The 24,687-nt window shown below is 38.7% G+C and overlaps 1 protein-coding gene across 1 annotated transcript in view; it reads right to left on the reverse strand.

Annotated features, from left to right (window-relative positions):
- LOC126482136 (uncharacterized) overlaps positions 1 to 24,687 on the reverse strand; it is a 103,250-nt gene that overhangs the window by 35,191 nt on the left and 43,372 nt on the right. The window contains exons 4-5 of the mRNA XM_050106112.1: positions 21,997 to 22,136; positions 12,290 to 12,458 (exon numbers count right to left, since the gene is read on the reverse strand). Of these exons, the coding sequence (XP_049962069.1) occupies positions 12,290 to 12,458; positions 21,997 to 22,136 (309 nt within the window). The remainder of the gene's footprint in view (positions 1 to 12,289; positions 12,459 to 21,996; positions 22,137 to 24,687) is intronic.

The raw sequence follows: 24,687 nt of genomic DNA on the forward strand, positions 1-24,687 counted from the left end.
GGTAGCAGTGGCTAGGAAGCAGTTTAGCAAAGATTTCTTGGACAGATTTGATGTACGCTGCAGTATACATAATAAATCATGTTAAAAATAGCCACAGAAATGAAAAAAATGCCTTATGGGTTGTGGACAGGTAGGAAGCCAAAGTTGACAAGTAATAAGATGTGAAGTTTTCATTCACGTACCCAGACAAAGATGTTGTCCTAAATTATCCACAACGACAGAAAAAGGCAATTTATGGATGCCATAGATATACAATCTGGATGTCAGAAACAAAACAGTTTGTAAATTCTAGACAGTATACTTGAAATATTTTTGTATGGCAAATGCTCAACTATAAACAGAGAACAGAAAGAGTTTATTGAATTTTTCGATAAAAGAACATAACCATTTCCATTTACCAAGGATGAAATCCAAAGTGAAAAAGAATATTTGAGCACTGAAAATGAATTTTATGGTTTCTCAGATCAGGGGTAAAATTTGGAACAATTGCCTTTATTAATTGAAGATAGTCAAGAACTTGTGTAACACATTGAAACTTCACAAAAATTATGCAGGCCAAGAAAGAATATAAGGAAGAATATGTCATCCAATGACACTTCGTTCCAAAGGGAAACTTTATACTGAAGAAATACCAGCAGCATTGTGCGAGGAAGGAACAAGATAACACCTGCATGGTGTGATAATCAAGCAGCAATTGCACACTCCAAGAATAATATCGATAAATCAACAATAAAACATACAGCATGAAACAGCACTTCATCAGAAAATAAATAATGGGTGGAACAACTGACTTCTAATACATTTTGACCGATAAAAATTAAGCATAGTTGTTAACAAAGCCACTGAATCAGAACATTCGTGAATGTCATCATAAGAAACATCACAAAAAGAGCTTAATTTGAATTACAGTTTAATTTGAGATATCATTTCGGGTAAATGAATGACAAGAGTTAAAAGTTAATCAAGGGATATTTCTTTCATTTGTTCAATTTTTGTAATTGGATTATCTTCGACATTGCTGCTGTTTAGAAAGGCAATGGAGAGTGAAGAAGTCTTCATTTTTGTAGAAAGTATAGTTATTTTGTCTCTTTTAATGGCTTACACTATTTTTCTTTAAATAAACATTAATGTGTGTAATACAACTGTTTACTGTACTCCAACAAAATACACTCCTGGAAATGGAAAAAAGAACACATTGACACCGGTGTGTCAGACCCACCATACTCGCTCCGGACACTGCGAGAGGGCTATACAAGCAATGATCACACGCACGGCACAGCGGACACACCAGGAACCGCGGTGTTGGCCGTCGAATGGCGCTAGCTGCGCAGCATTTGTGCACCGCCGCCGTCAGTGTCAGCCAGTTTGCCGTGGCATACGGAGCTCCATCGCAGTCTTTAACACTGGTAGCATGCCGCGACAGCGTGGACGTGAACCGTATGTGCAGTTGACGGACTTTGAGCGAGGGCGTATAGTGGGCATGCGGGAGGCCGGGTGGACGTACTGCCGAATTGCTCAACACGTGGGGCGTGAGGTCTCCACAGTACATCGATGTTGTCGCCAGTGGTCGGCGGAAGGTGCACGTGCCCGTCGACCTGGGACCGGACCGCAGCGACGCACGGATGCACGCCAAGACCGTAGGATCCTACGCAATGCCGTAGGGGACCGCACCGCCACTTCCCAGCAAATTAGGGACACTGTTGCTCCTGGGGTATCGGCGAGGACCATTCGCAACCGTCTCCATGAACCTGGGCTACGGTCCCGCACACCGTTAGGCCGTCTTCCGCTCACGCCCCAACATCGTGCAGCCCGCCTCCAGTGGTGTCGCGACAGGCGTGAATGGAGGGACGAATGGAGACGTGTCGTCTTCAGCGATGAGAGTCGCTTCTGCCTTGGTGCCAATGATGGTCGTATGCGTGTTTGGCGCCGTGCAGGTGAGCGCCACAATCAGGACTGCATACGACCGAGGCACACAGGGCCAACACCCGGCATCATGGTGTGGGGAGCGATCTCCTACACTGGCCGTACACCACTGGTGATCGTCGAGGGGACACTGAATAGTGCACGGTACATCCAAACCGTCATCGAACCCATCGTTCTACCATTCCTAGACCGGCAAGGGAACTTGCTGTTCCAACAGGACAATGCACGTCCGCATGTATCCCGTCCCACACAACGTGCTCTAGAAGGTGTAAGTCAACTACCCTGGCCAGCAAGATCTCCGGATCTGTCCCCCATTGAGCATGTTTGGGACTGGATGAAGCGTCGTCTCACGCGGTCTGCACGTCCAGCACGAACGCTGGTCCAACTGAGGCGCCAGGTGGAAATGGCATGGCAAGCCGTTCCACAGGACTACATCCAGCATCTCTAAGATCGTCTCCATGGGAGAATAGCAGCCTGAATTGCTGCGAAAGGTGGATATACACTGTACTAGTGCCGACATTGTGCATGCTCTGTTGCCTGTGTCTATGTGCCTGTGGTTCTGTCAGTGTGATCATGTGATGTATCTGACCCCAGGAATGTGTCAATAAAGTTTCCCCTTACTGGGACAATGAATTCACGGTGTTCTTATTTCAATTTCCAGGAGTGTATTTAAGTCGCCAGTCCGGATCGAATCCCAATTCGATTTTATGGAGAGTATTGTTTAATATCTGACTCGCATTTGGAAGGACAACGATTCAAATCTGGGTCCAGCCATCGAAATTTATGCTTTCTGGGATTTATCTAAATCGATCAAAACAAATACTGAGATGGTTCTTTTCAAAGGGCACCACCAATTTCCCTCCCCATCCTTGACTGTTCTGTATTTGCCCCTTGCCTAGCTTGAACTTACTTTGAATCTGTCACCCAGAGCAAAGTACCAGATGACTGGAAAACCGCGAAGGTGACTGAAATATCTAAGGAAGGGAAAAATAATGGATCTGCAAAATTACAGACCCATATTTATTACATCGGTTTGCTGCAGGATTTTTGAGTGTATTCTAAATTTGAATCTAATAAATTTCCTTGCACGATATCCTACAAACCATGAATTAAAGGCAACACAAGGACTCCATATTCCCACATTCCTGGAAAGTATTTGATACAGTGTCTCACTGCAGATTGTTAACGGAAGCCTAAGCATACAGAATAGATTCCTAGTGCTTCTGAACTTCTTAAGCAACAGAACTAAGTACATTTTCCTGGATGGTGTGTGTTTATCAGAAACAATTCACGGAAATATGATAGGTTTGCCCCTGTAACTATTCATGTTTCTCAGTGATCTGTTGGCATCTTGAGGTGCTGCATGTTCCACTGGATATCTGTACAATATTTAGACAACATGACTCGTTGTCTCCACACCAAAGAGTCACACAGCCTGGAAATATTGTACACTGACGACACAAATATCAGACAGAACGGATGACACCTCAGGACTGCCCTCGTTCACTATATACAAGGGGAGTTCAATAAGTAGTGCAACACTTTCTTTCTAGGCTGCTTTCAGTTGAAAAAGTGCGGATTTTGTGGTGGGTCATCATGGAATATTCCCACTTCACCCCTACAGTTTCATAAAGTTCCAACAGGTGGTGGCGCTATATGTGGCCTTCGAAATGACAACTGTAACAAGTGTGTTTCAAACACAGACATGTACGAGGTGCATTCAAGTTCTGAGGCCTCAGATTTTTTTTCTCCGGACTGGAAAGAGATAGAAACATGCGCATTGTTTTAAAATGAGGCCGCGTTCATTGTCAATATGTCCCAGAGATGGCAGCACCGTATGGCAGATGGAATTTTACCACCAGCGGCGAGAATGAGAACTGTTTTCAATACTTAAAATGGCGACGTTTTCCTTACTTGAACAGCGTGCAATCATTTGTTTTCTGAATTTGCGTGGTGTGAAACCAATTGAAATTCATCGACAGTTGAAGGAGACATGTGGTGATGGAGTTATGGATGTATTGAAAGTGCGTTCGTGGGTAGGACAGTTTAATGAAGGCTGAACATCGTGTGACAACAAACCGAAACAACCTCGGGCTCGCACAAGCCGGTCTGACGACATGATCGAGAAAGTGGAGAGAATTTTTTTGGGGGATCGCCGAATGACTGTTGAACAGATCGCCTCCAGAGTTGGCATTTCTGTGGGTTCTGTGTATACAATCCTGCATGACGACCTGAAAATGTGAAAAGTGTCATTCAGGTGGGTGCCACGAATGCTGACGGACGACCACATGGCTGCCCGTGTGGCATGTTGCCAAGCAATGTTGACGCGCAATGACAGCATGAATGGGACTTTCTTTTCGTCGGTTGTGACAATGGATGAGACGTGGATGCAATTTTTCAATCCAGAAACAAAGCGCCAGTCAGCTCAATGGAAGCACACAGATTCACCGCCACCAAAAAAATTTCTGGTAACCGCCAGTGCTGGAAAAATGATGGTGTCCATGTTCTGGGACAGCGAGGGGGTAATCCTTACGCATTGCGTTCCAAAGGGCACTACGGTAACAGGTGCATCCTACGAAAATGTTTTGAAGAACAAATTCCTTCCTGCACTTCAACAAAAACGTCTGGGAAGGGCTGCGCGTGTGCTGTTTCACCAAGACAACGCACCCGCACATCGAGCTAACGTTACGCAACAGTTTCTTCGTGATAACAACTTTGAAGTGATTCCTCATGCTCCCTACTCACCTGACCTGGCTCCTAGTGACTTTTGGCTTTTTCCGTGGCCACACATTCACCAGCCGTGCTGCTATTGCCTCAGCGATTTTCCAGTGCTCAAAACAGACTCCTAAAGATGCCTTCGACGGTGCCATGGAATCATGGCGTCAGCATCGTGAAAAATGTGTACAACTGCAGGGCGATTACGTCGAGAAGTAACGCCAGTTTCATCGATTTCGGGTGAGTAGTTAATTAGAAAAAAAATCAGAGGCCTTAAAACTTGAATGCACCTCGTAATTGAGTTTCTTTTGATGGTAAGCCAGAGATATTTACAGGCACTTGCAGAATGTCTATGGAGACCTGGAAGTGAACAAAATCACAGTGAGTCACTAGGCAAACTGTGCTGTCGTCATTGCAACAAGCTTACACAAACCCATCCGATCTCCTGCTTGCTGGCCGGCTGCACACAGTTGTGAATCCTGCAATGTTGGAACATACAGACACTCTCATTTGAGGTGATCAACGGATCACAATCGAACACCTCGCTGCTCAGCCGGATGTCTCTTTTAGTAATGCTTACGCTCTCACCCACCAAAGATGTGTGCCCACTGGGTTCCTCGCCCACTGGTTTCCTCACCACCTAACAGATGACCATAAAGAGCAATGAAGGGCCATCTGTGTGGAATTGCTTGTACATTACAAAGCTTATTGTGACTGTACTGGAAACAAAATAGCAATCCATGGAGAAGCGCCACACCACCTCTCCTCCCAAAAAAAAGTTCGAAGCCACACACCGTAAGCTGGTAAAATTATGGCAACAGTCTTCTGGGACTCTGAAGAGGTTATTCTATGTGATGTTCTCCCTCACGGTGCTACATTCATTGCCACAAAAATTCCAACAAATCTCTCCCTGTAAATAGTCTTCATGGGTTTGCTGCCGGAACACTATTTACAACAAATCTGTCGGGAAAGCTTGAGAATCACAAACCTCGCCCTCTTAATGACAATGCAAGGACTTACACAAGTCTGCACACCTAAGAGGAACTCATAAAATAGCACTGGAGTGACCCTCCTCATCCACCCTACCACTGGGATCTTATACCTTCCAACTTCCATTTGTTTGGCCCAATGAAGGATGCACTCCATGGGAAACAGTATGTGGATGATGGGGAGGTTATTGATGCAGCAAGATGTTGGCTCCATGGTAGAGTGGTACTATACAGGCATACCTTCCCAGTAAGGTCGTGTAAGGCCATCATATTCGAGGGAGATTATGTTGAAAAATAGTGTTTTGTAGCGAAAGAAGAGGGGAATAATATGGTGCATTGGAATCATGAATAAAACCAACCTGCTTTCAGCAAACAAATATTTTGCATTAATTACTCAACACCCCTTGTATGTACACATGTTGACAAATAGGGTGAGTAGCAATCTGTGACTGTTTGCTGATGATGCTATGATGTACAGAAAAGTATCGTCATTGACTGTCTGTAGGAGGCTAATGTAGGAAAATTTAAGTTAATGGAGATCAGTAGGAAAAACAATCCTGTAATGTTCGAATACAGTATTTGAGGTGTGATGCTTGACATGGTTATACTGATTAAATATCTAGGTGTAACGTTGCTAAGCAATGTGAAATAGAATGACCACATAAGGTCAGTATTAAGGAAGGCGAATTCTAGGACAGTGTAGCTCATACACGAAAGACATCACTTACAGAACACTAATGCAACCTATTCTTCAGTGCTTCAAGTGTTTGAAATCTCCAGGAGGTCAGATTATAGGATGAACAGAAACAAATTAGAGGTGTGCTGCTAGATTTGATATTGGTAGATTCAATCAACAAACAAGTATTACAGAAATGCTTTGTAAACTCAAATTGGAATCCCTGGAGGGAAGAAGACAACCTTCTTTTTGTGAAACACTATTAAGAAAATTTAGAGAGCTGGCATTTTAAGCTGACTGCAGAATGGTTCTACTGGAATAAACTAACATTTCACGTAACGACCATGAAGGTACCATAAGAGAAAATGGGTTCATACAGAGGCATACTGACAGTCATTTTTCCCTCGAACTATTTGCAAGTGACACAGGAAAGGGAATGACTAGTACTCTGTTATGCATTGTGCAGTGGTTTGCTAAATATGTAAGAAGATGTAGATGCAATCAGCATTTTATATCCCCTCTACTTGGTGCCATCATCAGTTATTTTGCTGTCCAATTAGCAAAACTAATCTACTACTTCTAGTGCCCCATTTCCTAATCTAATTTATTCAAAATCACTTGATTTAGTTTGCCCTACATTCCATTCATTAGCTTTGCTTTACTTTTGTTGATGATCACCATATAATCTTGTTTCAAGACACTGTCTACTATGTTCATCTAATCTTCCATTTTTGTTCCTTCTCCCTGTAGTTCAATTCATTTTCCAAAATTCCTCTCATTTCTTTGAGTGTTTGCATACAATAAACTAAGCATTATCCTGCAGATTTTTACATTTTGCAAGAACCCAAACTGGCCTTCAATTCTGCCAGTTTTTCCATTCTTCTGTGCATAATTCAGGTCAGTATTTTGCAACCTAGACTTATTACAGTGATAGTTCAATAGTATTCACACCTGTCTTCTTTCTAATTGAAATTATTACATTCATCTTGCAGGCTGAGGGTACTTCACCTGCCTCACATATCTTTGACACCAGGTAGAATAATTATGTCATGGCTGACGGGCTCTCCCAAGAATCTCCATAATGCTGAGGATATGTCGTCTAGAGCTGGGGCCTTATTTCTAATTAGGTCTTTCAATGTTCTGTCAAATACTTCTCACAGTTATCTCCCATCTCATTTTCATTTACTTTATTCTATTTTGTGTTCAACTTCTATTTTTTCCTCTCTTCCTTTTCCAACTATTGAATCCCAGTCCCCCATTAAATTTTGGACTCCAGTAACTATCTAAATAATTTATGTATTTCATCACACAATCTTTCAATCTCTTCAACATCTGTGTAACTCATTGACCTGTACTACTGTGGCACGTATTGGCGTGATGTCTGTATATCAGTCGAAATTCAGACATTCCATAGAATAGTAACATTTCTATGGTCATCTATCCGACTACTGGAAATGCCTGTCTGATAGGGGTGAGATATAAAATAATGTGCATCAAATAGATGATGAAATATCAGTTCCTGATAAGGTAGAACAAAATTATAATGTGGCAGTAACATCTCTCTCTGTTTATAAGGCATCTGCAAATATTTATTTAGAGCCAATAGCGAATGTCACAGCGTTCAGCAGTAAAAAAATGAAGCCTCTGTTTTTGGAGTGACTTGTTTACAGTGGGAGCCATTACTGAATGGGTTTACTAGTATAAAAATTTGATTTTGATTTTTCACTTGATGTTCATCAGTGCCTTCTGCCTGACAGTAAGTTGCAGTGTCTCAGTCACGGATAGAACCACCCTGAAACTCACATGTTGAACCATCAGCAGCTAAACTCACGTGTTGCTGATGAGGTAATGCTACCGACCTGCGCATCTAACGATCTGACCGACCAATAGGCCATTCAGTCCCGGCGGCTTCTCTAGGCCTGCCTGTTTATGGCATTAAACTTTCATGCATATAAAAATATGTTTTATTTATGGGTGCCTACAGCTTTCTCCTCCTGGTCAATCCTGACGCATTAACACTTGACTGAGGGCCATGCCATACACTACCAATGACGATGACTTTTATTTAACCCGAATCGATAGTGATGAGTATGATGGGCTTGAGAGGTGAAAGTGTAATAGCAGTCTCTTTCCCAAGCCATCCAATTTAATGATAAGAATGTGACTACCAAAAGAAATTTCAGTGTGGCATGGAACCTTATCTTGAGTGGACAAAGCACACTTGATCCAAAAAGAATCGATTAACTGTAATTACAGAAACAGGAAATAATTTAGAGACAATTTTGTTCCTGCCATATTTCTAATTTCTTAGATGGAAAAGTTCACAAACGTACATTTCAATCAATAAAGCAGATAGTGTTATACATAAAAAAAAGTAATGTGATTTTCAATTACCATCATTACAAAAGATGTAGTTACATAGTTTCTCTGTGAAACTCCAAATTGTTTCCAAAGTTTCATTATTGCATAAAGCAAGCTATATTCGCCTATGGATTACAATGATGTTGCAATTAAACACTATCATCAAGGAATATATGTCTATAGCATTCATCAGACTGTAGTTCCATCAGTGGTGGGTGTATGTCAGGAGCAACAACAGCCTGAAAACACACAAATCTACTACTAAAATGGTTGCAACAGCAGTGTGGCGAGCACCCACCCTCGACATGGTACCTTGTTTGATCTCAGCCTGCCCACTTCAAACATTCATACTTGAGTAAGCCATGCCCAAGCTCGTTGGTCTCAAGACAGTATGAGCAAGAAATCTGCCCTATTTGCAGACCTCTACACCAAACTTCACTAATTGCCACAATACTTAACTTCAACATATCAATTTCACTTTTGAAACTCTCTAATCTGCCTACCCAATTAAAGATTCTAACAATCCATGCACAATGCCATTCCACACTTGGCCTTGCACAGAATGCCAGATTTGTTTCTCCTAATGATATCATACTCTTTAAAGTCCCTACCTGGAGATCCAAAGAGCCAGAGTTGGGAGAGGGGGATGTTTAACTTAAGAGAATACCATCATTAAGCCATACAGCAGAGCTGTGTCTCCTTGGGAAATATAATGGCTGAAGTTTTCCCCTCAATTTCATCCATTCACAATACCAGAAAGTAAGGGCATGTTGGCTAACGTTACAAGGTTGTAGCAGACAATGTCATACTTTTGGATCTACAACTATTAAAAATGCTGCTGCCCCTGTTAAGAAATCACAGGTTACTTGGTCTCTCTGCCAATACCCCTTCATTATGGTCAGTCTACACAACAGGTATATGTATTACTGACACAAAAAAGGTACATCATCTCAGCAAAGCTCACAGTTCAATAACCATGCTGATAGTGAAACTTCTGTTTCCAATCAACTTGAGCATGTAAATATTGTGTATATTACTAAAACAAGATCAGATTTGTTCCATTATTATATGTGGCTATGCTCTAATACATATAAAGTCTCAATCAAGGAGGCCCTGTCGTCCATCTTGAGCTAGCTGATGAGAAAACTGTAGCTCCAAAGATAATAATTTGTTGTCCATATTTCTCTCATAATGTACTGTAAAAAATTTCTAATGATCTTTAAAATCCTGTAAGAAAATTACTCCCAGAAAACAGTTATGGTGCTCCAAGGTAATGTTCAAACATTAAATAAGATTAAAAAATCTACTGAATCTCATAACTATGTGTAGTCTAAAAGATGTGGCCTCGCCCATCCAGGATGTAAAAACAACTGAATCATTCTAGACCAGATTTTCATTCCAAGCACCTTCTACTCCTTAAATCCTATGAATACTGGTTATAATGGCCCTAGTACCAAAATCATTGGCCTATACAATATTCACTTACAATGAAAGAGTAAAAATATGACTTGGGTGAAAAACTACTATAGAGCAAACATAAAAAGTGTAAACAATCTTTTAACAGGAGAAAAAGTGACTGAAGTACTCTGCAAAATACTTCATATCAAATATATGAGAAGCATTTGCACTATCTCACCCACTCCTAGATAAATACATAAAATAATACACTAAGCATCTCAAGGAATTTGTTTATGAACCCAAGTACGTGGATCATGATGGTTTTGTAATAGCCTCACAAGACAAAGATACAACATTTTTGATTCATTTTCATCTGCTCCAATATTTAATATACTTCGAATTTATATCCAACTCCTCATTGTGATCTGGAATAAGTTTTCCTCTCCAGTTTTTCTAATGTTGTCAGTCAATAATGGATACAATGTTACAACACTGCACTGTGCCACCATCAGAAAACACCTAAGATCTATTGCAAGCGGTCTTGTAACAAGCCTAGCTATTTTTCCCTTTGGTGTGGCAGAGTCTTTGATCACATCAGCTATCATGGTATTTTCACAGGTTCCCATATTGTGTATCATGAGCCAAATCCATAGGGGATGTATTGCCACTGACAGTTGCATGACTGCTGGCACTTGATTAAGTCAACAAAACTGCACTTTGAATGATGACTGGTAGTAAACATGTTGGATTACTTCTTAACTGTGTTAAACAAATGCTAAGGTATTTGAGAATGAAAGTGTTCCAAATACTACAAATTATGACTCATTCTCCTTCTCATCTCTTTCCTTGATCTTTACAATAATATCTACTCCGTAAGCTATTGTACATCGTATTGGAGAGGGCACTACCACTTCTTAAATCAACTACTGGACTGTCTCCTAGAAGCCTTTAAAGAAGTAAGGTCAAAGCCATATGCATTAAGGTGGGGATAAGAAAAAAACCTACAGAGTATAAACTTGTTTTCATCAGTCTTGCCTAAGATAGTGGAAACTGTTGTGAAAGACAAAATACCGAATGATATATAAATGAGCCACAGCACGGGTTCAGAATGCGTCAAACCAACCAGCACGGTGATTTTCTTGCCGCCATGTATGACACACATTACACTTTAGTCCCCACTAACATCAGCTCTGTAGTTCCTCTGTTACTTTAACATGAATTTTTGTATAGATTTTTCCTCCATCTATCTGTGACATTTCACAACCTTCACAATCCTTCTCAAGAATTGTGCAGTAAACAGCTTGTCATGTGACAATGAAAGTACAATAGCCATGTATTCTTCACACAAAAATGCCAATTGTACAGGGTGTTAGTGGTGCAAGTGCAGATGTTTCTACTGATGACTGAGGACAGTATACTGAACATTACATCAGTTTTTACTTCATTTGCAGACTAATAATTACAGCTGTTACAAGTAGTATGTTTTCAGGTAGATTAGTACTTCCAAGTACTAGTTGCAAAAGCCAGCCATTAATGTTTATTTTTCACTGGGCAGCATGTCAGGTATTGAAGAGCAGATGTGTGGATGCAAAATGATAGTCTATGTCGACAGGCATAGTCCACTTCCTAGCAAAGTTACGACCACGCAGAAAACATCACTTAGTGAATTATGTAATGTGTCTGTGGGAAGACTGTTGCACGGAGAGAAAAAACTACCACTTACTCTGAAATGGGTACATACTTAGATACCAATCATCACAATATCTGCACCTACACCCATAAAATCCTGTATATCTCAGTTCTGCCATTGTAATGTTCAGCGACAGAATTTCAGTTCCTCTCTGACTAAACAGGTATAATCATAACAGCCAGCTACAATCATTAACTTGTTCATAAATGTTACTATCTATCATCTGTATTCACATGCGGCACTGCCTTCTAACAAAGATATTGTACAAACATTTGCACTCTTGCCAGAAACAACAGAGATATTGCAATTTACAGTTCATAAAACAGGTATTGTCTTCACTGCCAACTCATTATGACAAATAATCATGAAAGAATTGTGGAACTCTGCAAGCATTTTGCATAAGCAAGATTAGCCTTTGTGTTAAACATAAATTCTTTCACTTGCAGTTCACAAATGTAACAGGAAACAGTTGTGCTGACACCATACACTTCATCCTATTAGGTCTATTAGGTGATGTGTTATACATGCATAGCTTACCAATGCAAGCTGGATCTCTTCAAGCTCTGCAGCATCATCTAATTTACTCTTCAAATTTTTAAGTTCTGAATCAACAATTTTCTTCTGGGCTCGCAGGGAGCTTAATGTTTCCAAAGTGTCTTGTAACTGATTATTCAAGTTGTCATATTCCTCCTTGAATGACACAGACCTGTATAATGTGCACAAGAAAACTTGGATGAGAAATCTTACAAAAGATTGTATAATCCTTGACAAAGATATACACTCCAAAATTACTATGTAAAGTTCTTTGTTTCAAAAATATAATCAATCTGCTTCCTTCTCAGACAAGAACATGTATGAAGATATTCTGCTATCCACAAAACAAAATAAATGTTCAGATTATATACAGACACAGATTTAGGAGAAATCATTAAGCCTGATGCAGGGGAAAACGAAAGCCATCAGAGTAAGATTAAGGAAGATGTACTAAGAGCATTTTACTTAAGAAAAGATGCTTATGATAACGAAATCATTGTCTAGGAATGCAAAAATGTATAACTGCAAGACAGCAATTCGGCCAGAATGCACAAATTCATCACAAGGACTAATTTTAGGATGATTAAAAGAAAATGAAGAAACCAGGATAAAGGAAAGATGGATTTTGAGGACAGTATTAGGAAATAAAACACTTTCCAGAACATTTACTACGTGACAACTTATCTCATCCAATCTGAATAATAGGGGTTCTTTGGGTGAAAATCAGGGAGGAAGCAGATGTAGAAAAGGGAGTGACAACAACTAATGCCAGGACCATCTTAGGCTAGAAGAATATACTGGAGCGACTCCAAAGCCATTGTTCATAAAAACTGGAAGAAAGTGGCAGGAAAGGGCTGGGGTGGTCTCTCTCTCTCTCTCTCTCTCTCTCTCTCTCTCTGTGTGTGTGTGCGTGTGTGTGTGTGTGTGGGGGGGGGGGGGGGGAGGGGGGGGGGAATGAGAGGGAGGAGCAAGATGCTAATGGTATAAGTTGCAAACCAGTCACTGAAGTAACCCATGTTGTGTGTGTGTGTGTGTGTGTGTGTGTGTGTGTGTGTGCACGCGCACGCGCGGAGGGGGGCGGGGGGCAGGGGGCAGATGTAAATCGGTTACTGAAGTTATCCTTGTTGTGCTGAGTAACTGGTTGGTGTTTGGTTTGAACAATCGCTTGTGAATGAGACCCATCATGCATCAACACCATTCAAAATATGCATGGCTTTTCGTGTGACACATTCTCCAACCCATGAAGGGGCGTGACCAAACTGGGCGAGGGCAAATTGACCACAAAGTGCCAGAACATGCTGCTGAGTACAATATGATCAACTTTAATAGTTGCTTTATTACCTGTTCCATCTACACCTAGAAATGAGGTAAATAATTTCTTGTTTAAAAATATGGACCAAAAATAAAATTTGAGCTATGTAGTGGCTTGGTGACCACTGCCATTATCAAATGTAATTTAATAACACTTCCTGCTAGCAATGAAATCAAACTCATGAGATGCAATTTAATAACACTTTTTCATACCTCTTAATATCAATGAAAGTTAGTTGTAAATGAGGGCATATTGAATAACAGGACGAGATATGAGTAATAAGGACATTTTCAAGCTGTTGATATTGCTATGTGTTTGGTTATTACAACAGTATTTGAGATGATATGTAAATCAATGATACTATGAATAACCAAGAAATTGTATGACAACAATGTGTAGGCCTCCACCTATGGTAATTTCTTAACGCAATCAGCTCAGTAAATCGAGTCCAATCCTTGAATGTCAAAGACCATATTATTTCAAAAATTGAGGTTTCAGTAGATAAATGTCCATTTATCAAGTAAGACACCACTTATCAATGATTTCTGGTCTCTTATGAAACACTGATGTCAGTTATGAATGGCTATATGGATGGAGTGTAAGTGACTGTTTAGTTCTCTGCAATATCTATATATGTTCTGTTATTACTGTACATGTACTCGTTGGACAGGGAAAGGTGATCACAATAGCATATTATTTTCTTGTAATATGGCTCCACAGCACCTATAAATTCTTTGAAATACGTCATATTGCTTTTATTTGTTACTGTTTTTTTTTTGTTTTTTTTTTTTATTTCACTACCACAGTTTTGGTATTTGTGCCTTTTCAATAATTTAAAGAACATAATACAACATACTGAGAACAACATAGTATGGGATTAACAGTACATACAACCAATTTTGCAGTTTGCTGACATTCATATACTCACAAGATACTTGACATGCTGGTTGGTTTTGTTTTGGGGCTGGTGTGCCTCACAACTGTCCCTAATTTGTTCTTCATACGGAATCTGATTCACACATTAGTTTTACAAAAATTATAGGCTCTTCTACATGATGTATCACCACAATAAGGTAAAGCAATGCATTTCATTTTGTCTGGTTCTTCCTCTACGGTTAAAGTTGTTTCTTCATCTACACTCTCGCTTTTGTTCTGTAATTTTGTAATATACCTTTTGTATACAGCCATTATATGTTGATATCTGTTTTTTGTACACATAACTCTTCAATAATTTCATTCTATTCTAAATGGAGGTTAATTACTATTTGGTCATGGAGTGAAAATATAATTTCTTGTGTACTGCTAGGTGGCACAAAGTGTTGTGGATTACGTTGTCAGTGCAGTTTGGCGTCCAAAATATTCCGACTTTCTGGGTGCTATCATCCTTCTTTATCATCAAATCTAAAAACTTAATGGCCTGGTGATTTTCTAGTTCCACAGCAAAAACAGTATATGGACGTACACTGTTAAATTGTGAAAGCATACTTTTGATTTCAGCTATCGTGCCATTTAAGAGAACAGGAGTATTGTCTACATACCTTGTATAACATAAAAACTTGGTAGATGCATTAGTACATTTTCCAAAGAACTGGTTCTCTATATGGTCTACAAAAATATTTGGCAATATGCTGGCAATACAACGGCCAATGCCAACACCATGAAGCCAGATGAATTGTAGTAAATCGATAATTCCATCAGTGTCAGCTAGTCCCAATTTTTTTGGGTAGGGTCTCTTTAGGGTTCCTTACCTAAGTCGAAAGAAGGCCCCGGGAGTAGACAACATTCCATTAGAACTACTGACAGCCTTCGGAGAGCCAGGCCTGACAAAACTCCACCATCTAGTGAGCAAGATGTATGAGACAGGCGAAATACCCTCAGACTTCAAGAAGAATATAATAATTCCAATCCCAAAGAAAGCAAGTGTTGACAGATGTGAAAATTACCGAACTGTCAGTTTAATAAGCCATGGCTGCAAAATACTAACACGAATTCTTTAAAGACGAATGAAAAAACTGGTAGAGGCCGACCTCGGGGAAGATCAGTTTGAATTCCGTAGAAATGTTGGAACACGTGAGGCAATAATGACCCTACGACTTATCTTAGAAAATAGATTAGGGAAAGGAAAATGTACGTTTCTAGCATTTGTAGACTTAGAGAAAGCTTTTGACAATGTTGACTGGAATACTCACTTTCAAATTCTGAAGGTGGCAGGGGTAAAATACAGGGAGCAAAGGGCTATTTACAATTTGTACAGAAACCAGATGGCAGTTATATAAGAGTCGAAGGGCATGAAAGGGAAGCAGTGGTTGGGAAGTGAGTGAGACAGGGTTGTAGCCTATCCCCAATGTTATTCAATCTTTATATTGAGCAAGCAGTGAAGGAAACAAAAGAAAAAGTATTTGTATGGAGTGTAGCCATGTATGGAAGTGAAACACGGATGATAAATAGTTTGGACAAAAAGAGAATAGAAGCTTTCGAAATGTGGTGCTACAGAAGAATGCTGAAGAGTAGATGGGTAGATCACATAAGTAATGAGAAGGTATTGAATAGAATTGGGGAGGAGTTTGTGGCACAACTTGACTAGAAGAAGGGATCGGTTGGTAGGACATGTTCTGAGGAATCAAGGGATCACCAATTTAGTATTGGAGGACAGCGTGGAGGGTAGAAATTGTAGAGGGAGACCAAGAGATGAATACACTAAGCAGATTCAGAAGGATGTAGGTTGCAGTAGGTACTGGGAGATGAAGAAGCTCGCACAGGATAGAGTAGCATGGAGAGCTGCATCAAACCAGTCTCAGGACTGAAGACCACAACAACAACAAACATTGATAGCTGTTATACCTGTAAGTTGTCAAGATCTTGCTGGCTCTGGAGTAATTAAAAAAAAATGTGTAGTTACAGAAAGAATCCCTGATACTCAATGAAATTCCCTGATATTTCCATGACATTTCCTGTGTACCTGAAATTCTCTGATGATCACCTATATTCCTTGTTTTCCCAGTCTGTGGCCACCCTAAGTATCATTTGTTGAAAAGTGGTTCTGGTAATTTATTCAAATTTAAAAATACTGTATGTGCCTCATAATTGTGACTCCAGATGTATACAACACAAAAGAGACACAAAACGTTTCAAAAGCTGACACAGTGTTATAGTGGGCACCCGCTTATTAAGGCTTTGGAAAAGTAGTGTGTACAATAAATTAATCCTCAATTATTTCACAGAGATATTAATTAAGTAGGTCAGATTAAGTAGGCTGAATAGTATAGGGCCTGGATAGTCACGAGGCAGATACTCTAGTCTCTACTGTACAGTGTAACCTCGCATAGGAAGCCAAATTCATTCCAGACTCTTTCTCATAGTGCAAAACACTCGTTAAGTGAAACAATTTACCTCATATAAATTAATATAAAATACAATAAAGCATTCTGTGTAGAAAAAGTACTAAAAGTTTTCTTATCCGTGCCATTTATTCAAAGGAAATTATATATACAGTATTATGTACTTTATTATTCATGATACGTAACTAATTCTTCTTTACTAGGTATCTACCTATAGTCTTTCGTTCTGCCGACATTTCAACACAAATTCAACAGCATTAGCGTACAATAAATTTGTAGTATGTGTAGCCACTGATTTATTGGGGTAATGATTTTCAATGTACGATGCAACCGATGATTGCTGTTCCGCCTCCTCCTCCTCCACCTACTACTACTACTACTACTACTACTACTACTACTACAGGTTCCACAAGTACAGAATCAAATGTCTCAATGTCATGTTCGACAACACACTCCGGGCGAAGCTTCTTCCGAGCAAAAGTGAGTGTTCTCTTGGTAACCCTTCCCACACCTTTTTGATCATCTTGATGCAGGCAATGACATTCAAGTGATATTTCCAAAACTCTCTCAGCATGAGATTGGTAGCTTCAATCAGCTCAAAGCAATGCTTGAAGAGTGCTGTTGTGTAGAGCTTCTTAAATTTAGAAATAATCTTCTGGTAACTGGAGTAACAGAATGGTGTTGGGAGGCAGAAATTGGATCTTGATTACTTAAAATTCTTCAAGGAAGCAGTCTTGTACACATTTTTAAATACCTTTGATGTGCAGCAACATGTACACTGCATATTTGAATTCCACCAAACACCGCATCTTACTTTCCGAAACTTTGAAATTGAGACTGTGATGTGCTTTTTTAAGACAATCATAGCTCATGTCATGTGATCTCGCCAGCTGATGGCAGCATAGGACACGTGATGTAGTAAGCCAATAGCAAGATCACTTTTCAGTAGCGCGAAACACACACATAAGAAAAGTTAATGGTTTAAATTAATATAAATAGTATTCACATAATGTTGGTCTCTAAGTTTAATAAGCTGGAACAGAAGCTAAGCTTCCACGTATACTGTTGATCTTTTTTGCGCGTGTTACACTTCGAGATACATCACACAAATGTGCCAGTAAAATTTTTAATAACGACGTAAATGTCTAATCTTCTGGGCTCGAAATTCTTCTAAATGGTCGTCCTCAAAGAGTTGATTTTTAAATGAGGGCCAAACGCTCTGTGATTTAAGAAATTCATTTTACATTCTCGCACATAGTTCATCTTGTGAAATATGCTTTGAATGTAACGCTTTTCAAATCACCATTCGCAATAATTTCCCGTGACTTGTTAGAAATCGGTTCGTTTCAGCAGTTGCAAGAGAGCACCAGGTAACAGGCGTCACCGTGCTTGCGTAAGTACGACGACGCAGGAAGCCCCATATGTTCGTACATGTAAAACATTAAAAGATCTTACATATGTCATAAAAGAAACAGGACATCAGACGATACCTTAAGAGCGTTGGAATTTCGTGAACCATACTAAAACGCAGAATTCGGCTTAAAATGCACATCCATATGTAAATTTTCTTGGAGTACCAGTACTGTATTATCTCATGTTTGGTTCTTTATTATGGCATAACGCCATTGGTGCACTTGAAATGCAGCGAACAGTTGAAACTAGTCAATAGTGTGAAATTAAACACTTCGTTTCAAATAAATTGACCGCCTCAGCAGAAAAGATTAATTTTAAGCCAAATCTCTTCAGCAAACCAGCTAAAATAACTTCCTTGTTCTGTAAGGTGATTAATGCTTGACTGTCAGAAAGGTGGAAATAAAATCTGAAACTAATAACATATTTTAGCCTTCCGTAATTATGCGAACATATTTTAATTCATTTAATAGCTCCCGTCCACAAAAATCCGTTTTGTTATCATTTAACATGAGAACAATAAACAAAGAGGAAACAACAAAATCAATGAATGTAAACACAGGTCACGTGGAGACTCCCCACCTCAACTCAGACTGCTCTGTGCATCAGCCCCAGATTTACTATATTTCCGAATCGGGGCAATATTAAGAAGTGGTGCCCACCCACACTTCTATAACCAGAAGTGGGAGAAGGTATTAGTCATACATAACTCAACTGCGCATGCTCAAAAGAGTCCCGCAACAGCTCAAACGAATCCAATTTAAACAGTTGTCACGTCACGCTCATCGGAGGCAATTTGTTGTCATAAAGCATTGCATAGTCTTCCTTAAGCCCTTGACACACTTTGCTGTTGGCAGACATGTATGAGCACTGTTTTGTTGTTGTATATGGCGCATTTACTTTGCAACTTAAGTTTTATTTGCGTTTTCTCATTCATGTTTTGTTGCTGCAGTATTATTCTGCAGTAGTGGGATACAGTAATATCCTTTGTTAGACTATTGGTTCTCACCAGTCAAAATCAGAAAAACTTAACTGAAAACTAAAACAATGAAAAATTCCTGGAATTCTAGACAGTTCCCGGGTTTTCCCGGTTTTCTCCCAGATGAAAAAATTCCCGGGTTTTTCCTGGATCTCCCAGTTGTCCTAGGTTGTATACACCCTGGCATAACTTGTAGTCTGTGAAAAAACAATGAAAATTGGTCTTTTTTAGTGTGTGTTACTCTTTACGATATATCAAACACAAACAAGATAGTAAAATTTTACGTAATGGCATAAATGGCTGGTATTTTGGCCCCAAAATTTTTCTAAGTGGCTGGTCCTCAGTGTTAAGTTTTGAATGAGAGTCTAACGCTGTGTAATTTAAGAAATTCATCGCACATTCTCACAAGTAACATAATTCATCTAGCGTAAAAGGAAACTTAAGTTTTAAGTAACGCTTCTCAAACCAAGTCGCAATATTTTCCCACGGTGTGTTAGAAATGTAAACAGTTGTGACATCACATTCATCAAGAGCAGTTTCTTGTACTACACAGTCTTCATCACGCTCATCGAAACGAGGTTCATCAGAAAGACGCATCGAAAGCAATTTGTTGTCACAAAATACTGCATACTCTTTAACACATTCTGCTGTCAGCAGAAGCTTTTGTGTGCACTGTGTTTTGTTGTTGTAAATAGAGCATTTTCTTTGCACCTGACATTTTATTTTGGTGTTATTCTCTAATTTATGTTTTATTGCTGCACTATTACTCTGAAGTAACGAGCTAAAGTAAAATTCTTTGTTAGAGTATCAGTTCTTACCAGTCAAAATTACAATAATTTAACTGAAAATTAAAATTCCTGGAATTCTAAAAAATTCCCGCATATTTCCCGGATTCCTCCCGAATGAAAAAATTCCCAGGTTTTTCCCGAATTTCCCGGTTGTCCCAGGGCTTGTACACCCTGTTATATAATTATGCATGGATTCAAACCAATTCTAGAATCATTTTGCCACTCTGATGTTTGTACCTCAAAAATCATGATTTTGGAAGGATTCAATAGCTTCTTGAGGAGATGAAAACTTTTTGTTTGACACAACAGAACATACGGCAGGCTCCAGGCAATAAATTGGGTTAATAAATAAATAAATAAATAAATAAATATATGACATGTGACATTAATTTCATGTTTTTATCTTTCAAATAATCAATTATTTGACATGTTATGTGATATCTAACATTGTCATCATGAATAATGATGCGACACTACCAATTGTTTTTCCTGAATTCATCAACAACAAACTGTTGTGTACCATTCAGCATTAACTACTCTTCAGTTTCCTGAAGCAATGGTAGCAACATCTCCAGAGTAATCAAAGAAAGAAGCAACTATTTTCTTGTTTTTTTACTCTTCAGTTTCCTGAAGCAATGGTAGCAACATCACCAGGGTAATCAAAGAAAGAAGCAACTATTTTCTTGTTAGTGATTCATAAATGAACCACTTTTGTTGGTTTTGGTTCACCTTGGAACAGCAAAATAATTGACCAATGCTCAGTTTCCATTTGTATGAAGTATCCAAGTTTCGTCTCCCATTACAACACTGTGTAAGGATTTTGCATTTCCTTGCTAGAGTTTTTTTGGGTATATCTTTGCTTCATTTGAAATGAGCCTGAAAAGATCTTTTATGCAGCAAAATGTTCATGCAAAATCAATGTACTGCAGTCTTCAACATGCCTAAGAATGCCTTTACCTCACATAAATCACAGGCCAATTCTTCTCAATCATGTTGTGCAATGACAACCAATTTTGGTCAACCTTCAGGAAATTCACCACTGTTTGAAGCATAATCATGATGAAATTCTGCATTATCATGATTAACATGTTTCTTGAAGTTTTCCCAGCAAATAGAAAATTCTATCATCTTTTAGGCATGCAACTGGGACACAAAATAATTTTCTTCCAGGTATACAGCTGAAAGATGATGGAACATACTTGTAAATAGTCTTTTCTGAACATGACTGATTATCAAAAATAAACAAAGCTATCTGATGAATTGTTGTTAAGTTGCATCTTTAAAAAAATTGTAAAAAGTCATCCACCGAAAACATTAATTCAAAATTTCCATTTCTTCATAACAGTTTCTTTAATCACTCACTGTAAACAAGTTTCTTTAATCACTCACTGTAAACAAACTACTAGGCCAATTTCTCATCTCCAATTATATTAACAATAACAAACAACAAATGTTAAAGCAATAGTAATTTTATCTCTCAACAGCACCATCTACTGGTCATTTGTAAAAACTTGAAAATGTAACCCTTATAATTCTTCCAGTATACTGAACATTCTCTCTATACATCTTGTATGCCAATTGCGAGAGCTCAAAAGATATTTAGTTTAAGCAGACAGTAAGTAAAACCTTGTGGCTGCTACTTCAGAAAATATGTAGAGGACGAGTTCAAACCATAACATCAGAAAACTGAAGTATAACAGTATGAATTGTATCCTCAATATTATGCAGCAAATTTGAAACTGGTTTACCAGAACCTGTCTAGGTGCTAAGGTATGTATGAGTGCCTGTAGTTTGTTTCCATGTGTTTAATTTGGACATAAACGACAGTGTCAAAACGCCACTGCAAGTCCAAAACTGTAATGAAAATAGTAATACCTACTTACCCACTAATCGCTTCCAATAAAGATGTATGTTCTTTTGGCTTTTTTGTGGCAAAATCTTGACTTGCACCTTGGAATATGAAAAAATATTCACTTATTCCAAGATCTTTCAACTGAGACAGATATTCTTCTTTTGTTACATCCTGAAAATATCACATAATTTTTTGTTGTAATCAAAATTTTATAAATTCTGAATTTTTTTAACTTGCAGTATTTGTCAAGTGATGAGGAAAAAAATGCTGCAGCAGTGGAAGAAATAAACTAAATTCCTAATGGAGGAAACTTAAATTTAGATGTCAGTTGCTTCTAATAGCACCTTTGCATCAGGAGAGTTTACTGGAGCAAAATGGGCAGTTCAACAAGACTAGTTCCCCATTCTATTAGACTGTATAGTAATAGTGCTAAATGTTTGGGACTCAAACTCGACAACCATCTCCCGAAAGAAGTAGAAAGTGTTCAAGAATCAACAAACTTTAAAAACCTTAAGAGCACTCCTAAGAGCATTGCTTTTACAGCATACAAGACTTTCTTGAGTGTGATCTATCATAAATTAAATTATATATTTTTATTACATTTCAAAATCAAACTGTTTCATTACAAATAACCTATTGTCCATTAATGAACTTTTGCTGTTTGATTATAATCAGCACTATTATTTGAACTTATTCTCACTCTGGTATTATGATGAATACATATGTAATACATCTTCAGTGAGATGTAATTTATAAGAAACACAGTGCTATGTCTATAAATGTTCTCATATCATCTGCTTGACTTGTTCCATATCATGTTGTACATTTGTGCACTGAATGATTGGGCAGATCAATAAATATTCAAATACAAACGCAAGTACCTATATTTTCAGAGAAGAGGATGATTCACTCACAAAAACTATTAAATTAGGGATTGAATCACTTGTACTTAGCTGTCCTATATTTTGGAACAATTAGTTCCTTATATGACAATAGTGCTGTTATTTGACTATGTATTTTTGGGCATGTCTGTACAATGTCTCATCATCAAAACAATACAGTTCATACTGGTATAGTTAAAACATAAGAACAAAGCATAAACAGGGGTACAATTAACACTGCACAGCAAATACCCTTTAACATTTTGTGCAGTACTGATGTCACCTAACACAGTACCATGCAATGAGCAAAACATGTTTTATGCATACCATGGAAGGCAGTTGTTTTATCAAATTTTACTTCTGTATCGTCATCAGGCAAAACATCTTACCATCTCTGACAGGATGCTGATTTAGTTAAAAGCACGCCAGGCTTGCCGCACAGATGCTTAAACTTAGCCAATTACTGTCATAGCAATTCATGACATACACTGACAAGGCAAAACACTAACCACTGCACACCATGAGATTGAATGCCATCTAGTCGCATTGTGGGCATGTGACACAGAAGCAGAAATATATAAGCAGAACAGGGATTAATAGGAATCATTATATTGATGATACGAGCCAAAAATGAGGAAATCTACTGATATGTGCAACTTGGAGAAAGGGCAGATTGCTATGGCCAAACATCTTGGAAAAGGTGAAGCTGGTTAGCTGTTTGCACACTACTGTCACATCTGTGGAAAGTGGTTGAAGGATAGTGAAACCAAAGCATGGGAAAGGTGTTGGTGGTCTATGCCTCATCACAAAATATGGAGGTTGGAGACTTGCTCACTCTGTAAAGCAGGACAGGCACTGACGTGTGACAGTTCTGATGACAGTGTATACAATATTGGTGCAGGTACAAGTGTTACAGAGTGCTGTGTTCAGCGCACATTGTTGAACATGGGGCTCCACAGCAGACAGCCCCTGTGTGTTCCCACATTGACCCAACAAAAAATCATTATTACTGCAGTGTTTTGGCTAATCAGTTTATAAAATACTAGAACAATTCTGTGTCAAACCAGTCTGTTTGAGTTTCCATGCAAACATCTGCACTGGATCTCCATGCTAACATCTGTTGTGTCTTCCTTGAACTTTAATATCTTGCTAGTGTGCACTGCAAGTAGATAATTTAAAAATAATAGAAAGTTTGGAGAACCTGCACTTTATAACAGCTGAACTATAGTTGTTCTTAAAAATGCTGTATTTGTTTTCAATACATGCAACCTGATTTCTGTCTCACAGATATAGTTGCAGCCAGACTTTTAGTTATTCTTTTCATGGCAGATGTTGTTAAGTAGCAGTTTCTAAAACCACGCCATGCTTTTCACAATTATTTACTTTTGAAAGAATGCTTTCTAATATCACTGCAATAATTTCTTCAGCCACTTTCTTTGGGCTGCTTTAAATCTACACACCGGGACAGGTTGGAGTTGAACGTACTGGACTGGCCCATGCCTAGCTGGCACAAGCCACCACCATCCAGCGTCTTCACATTCCATAACAGATCAAGAGAAAGGGAGGAAATCCAATTCACGATTTTCACGTTGTAAAAACTGTTGACGGTATATAAAACTGCACCACATGGGTTTTTTAACTTATTTTTGCTTAAAGGATTTACTTTCCCTGCAAAAGAAGAAAACATCTACTTTTTATTATGCACGACTTTTAGTTCCATTAAGGTTTCTCAATCGATTTTGAAGAAAGTATGCAATTAAAGCATCTGATTTTTGTAGATGTGGCAATGATGCATCTCAGCTTTTCAACAAACCATTTACCTTTTCGTAATTAATAACAGT

Source organism: Schistocerca serialis, chromosome 5 (genome assembly GCF_023864345.2).
Source record: "Schistocerca serialis cubense isolate TAMUIC-IGC-003099 chromosome 5, iqSchSeri2.2, whole genome shotgun sequence".
Lineage (NCBI taxonomy): Eukaryota > Metazoa > Arthropoda > Insecta > Orthoptera > Acrididae > Schistocerca > Schistocerca serialis.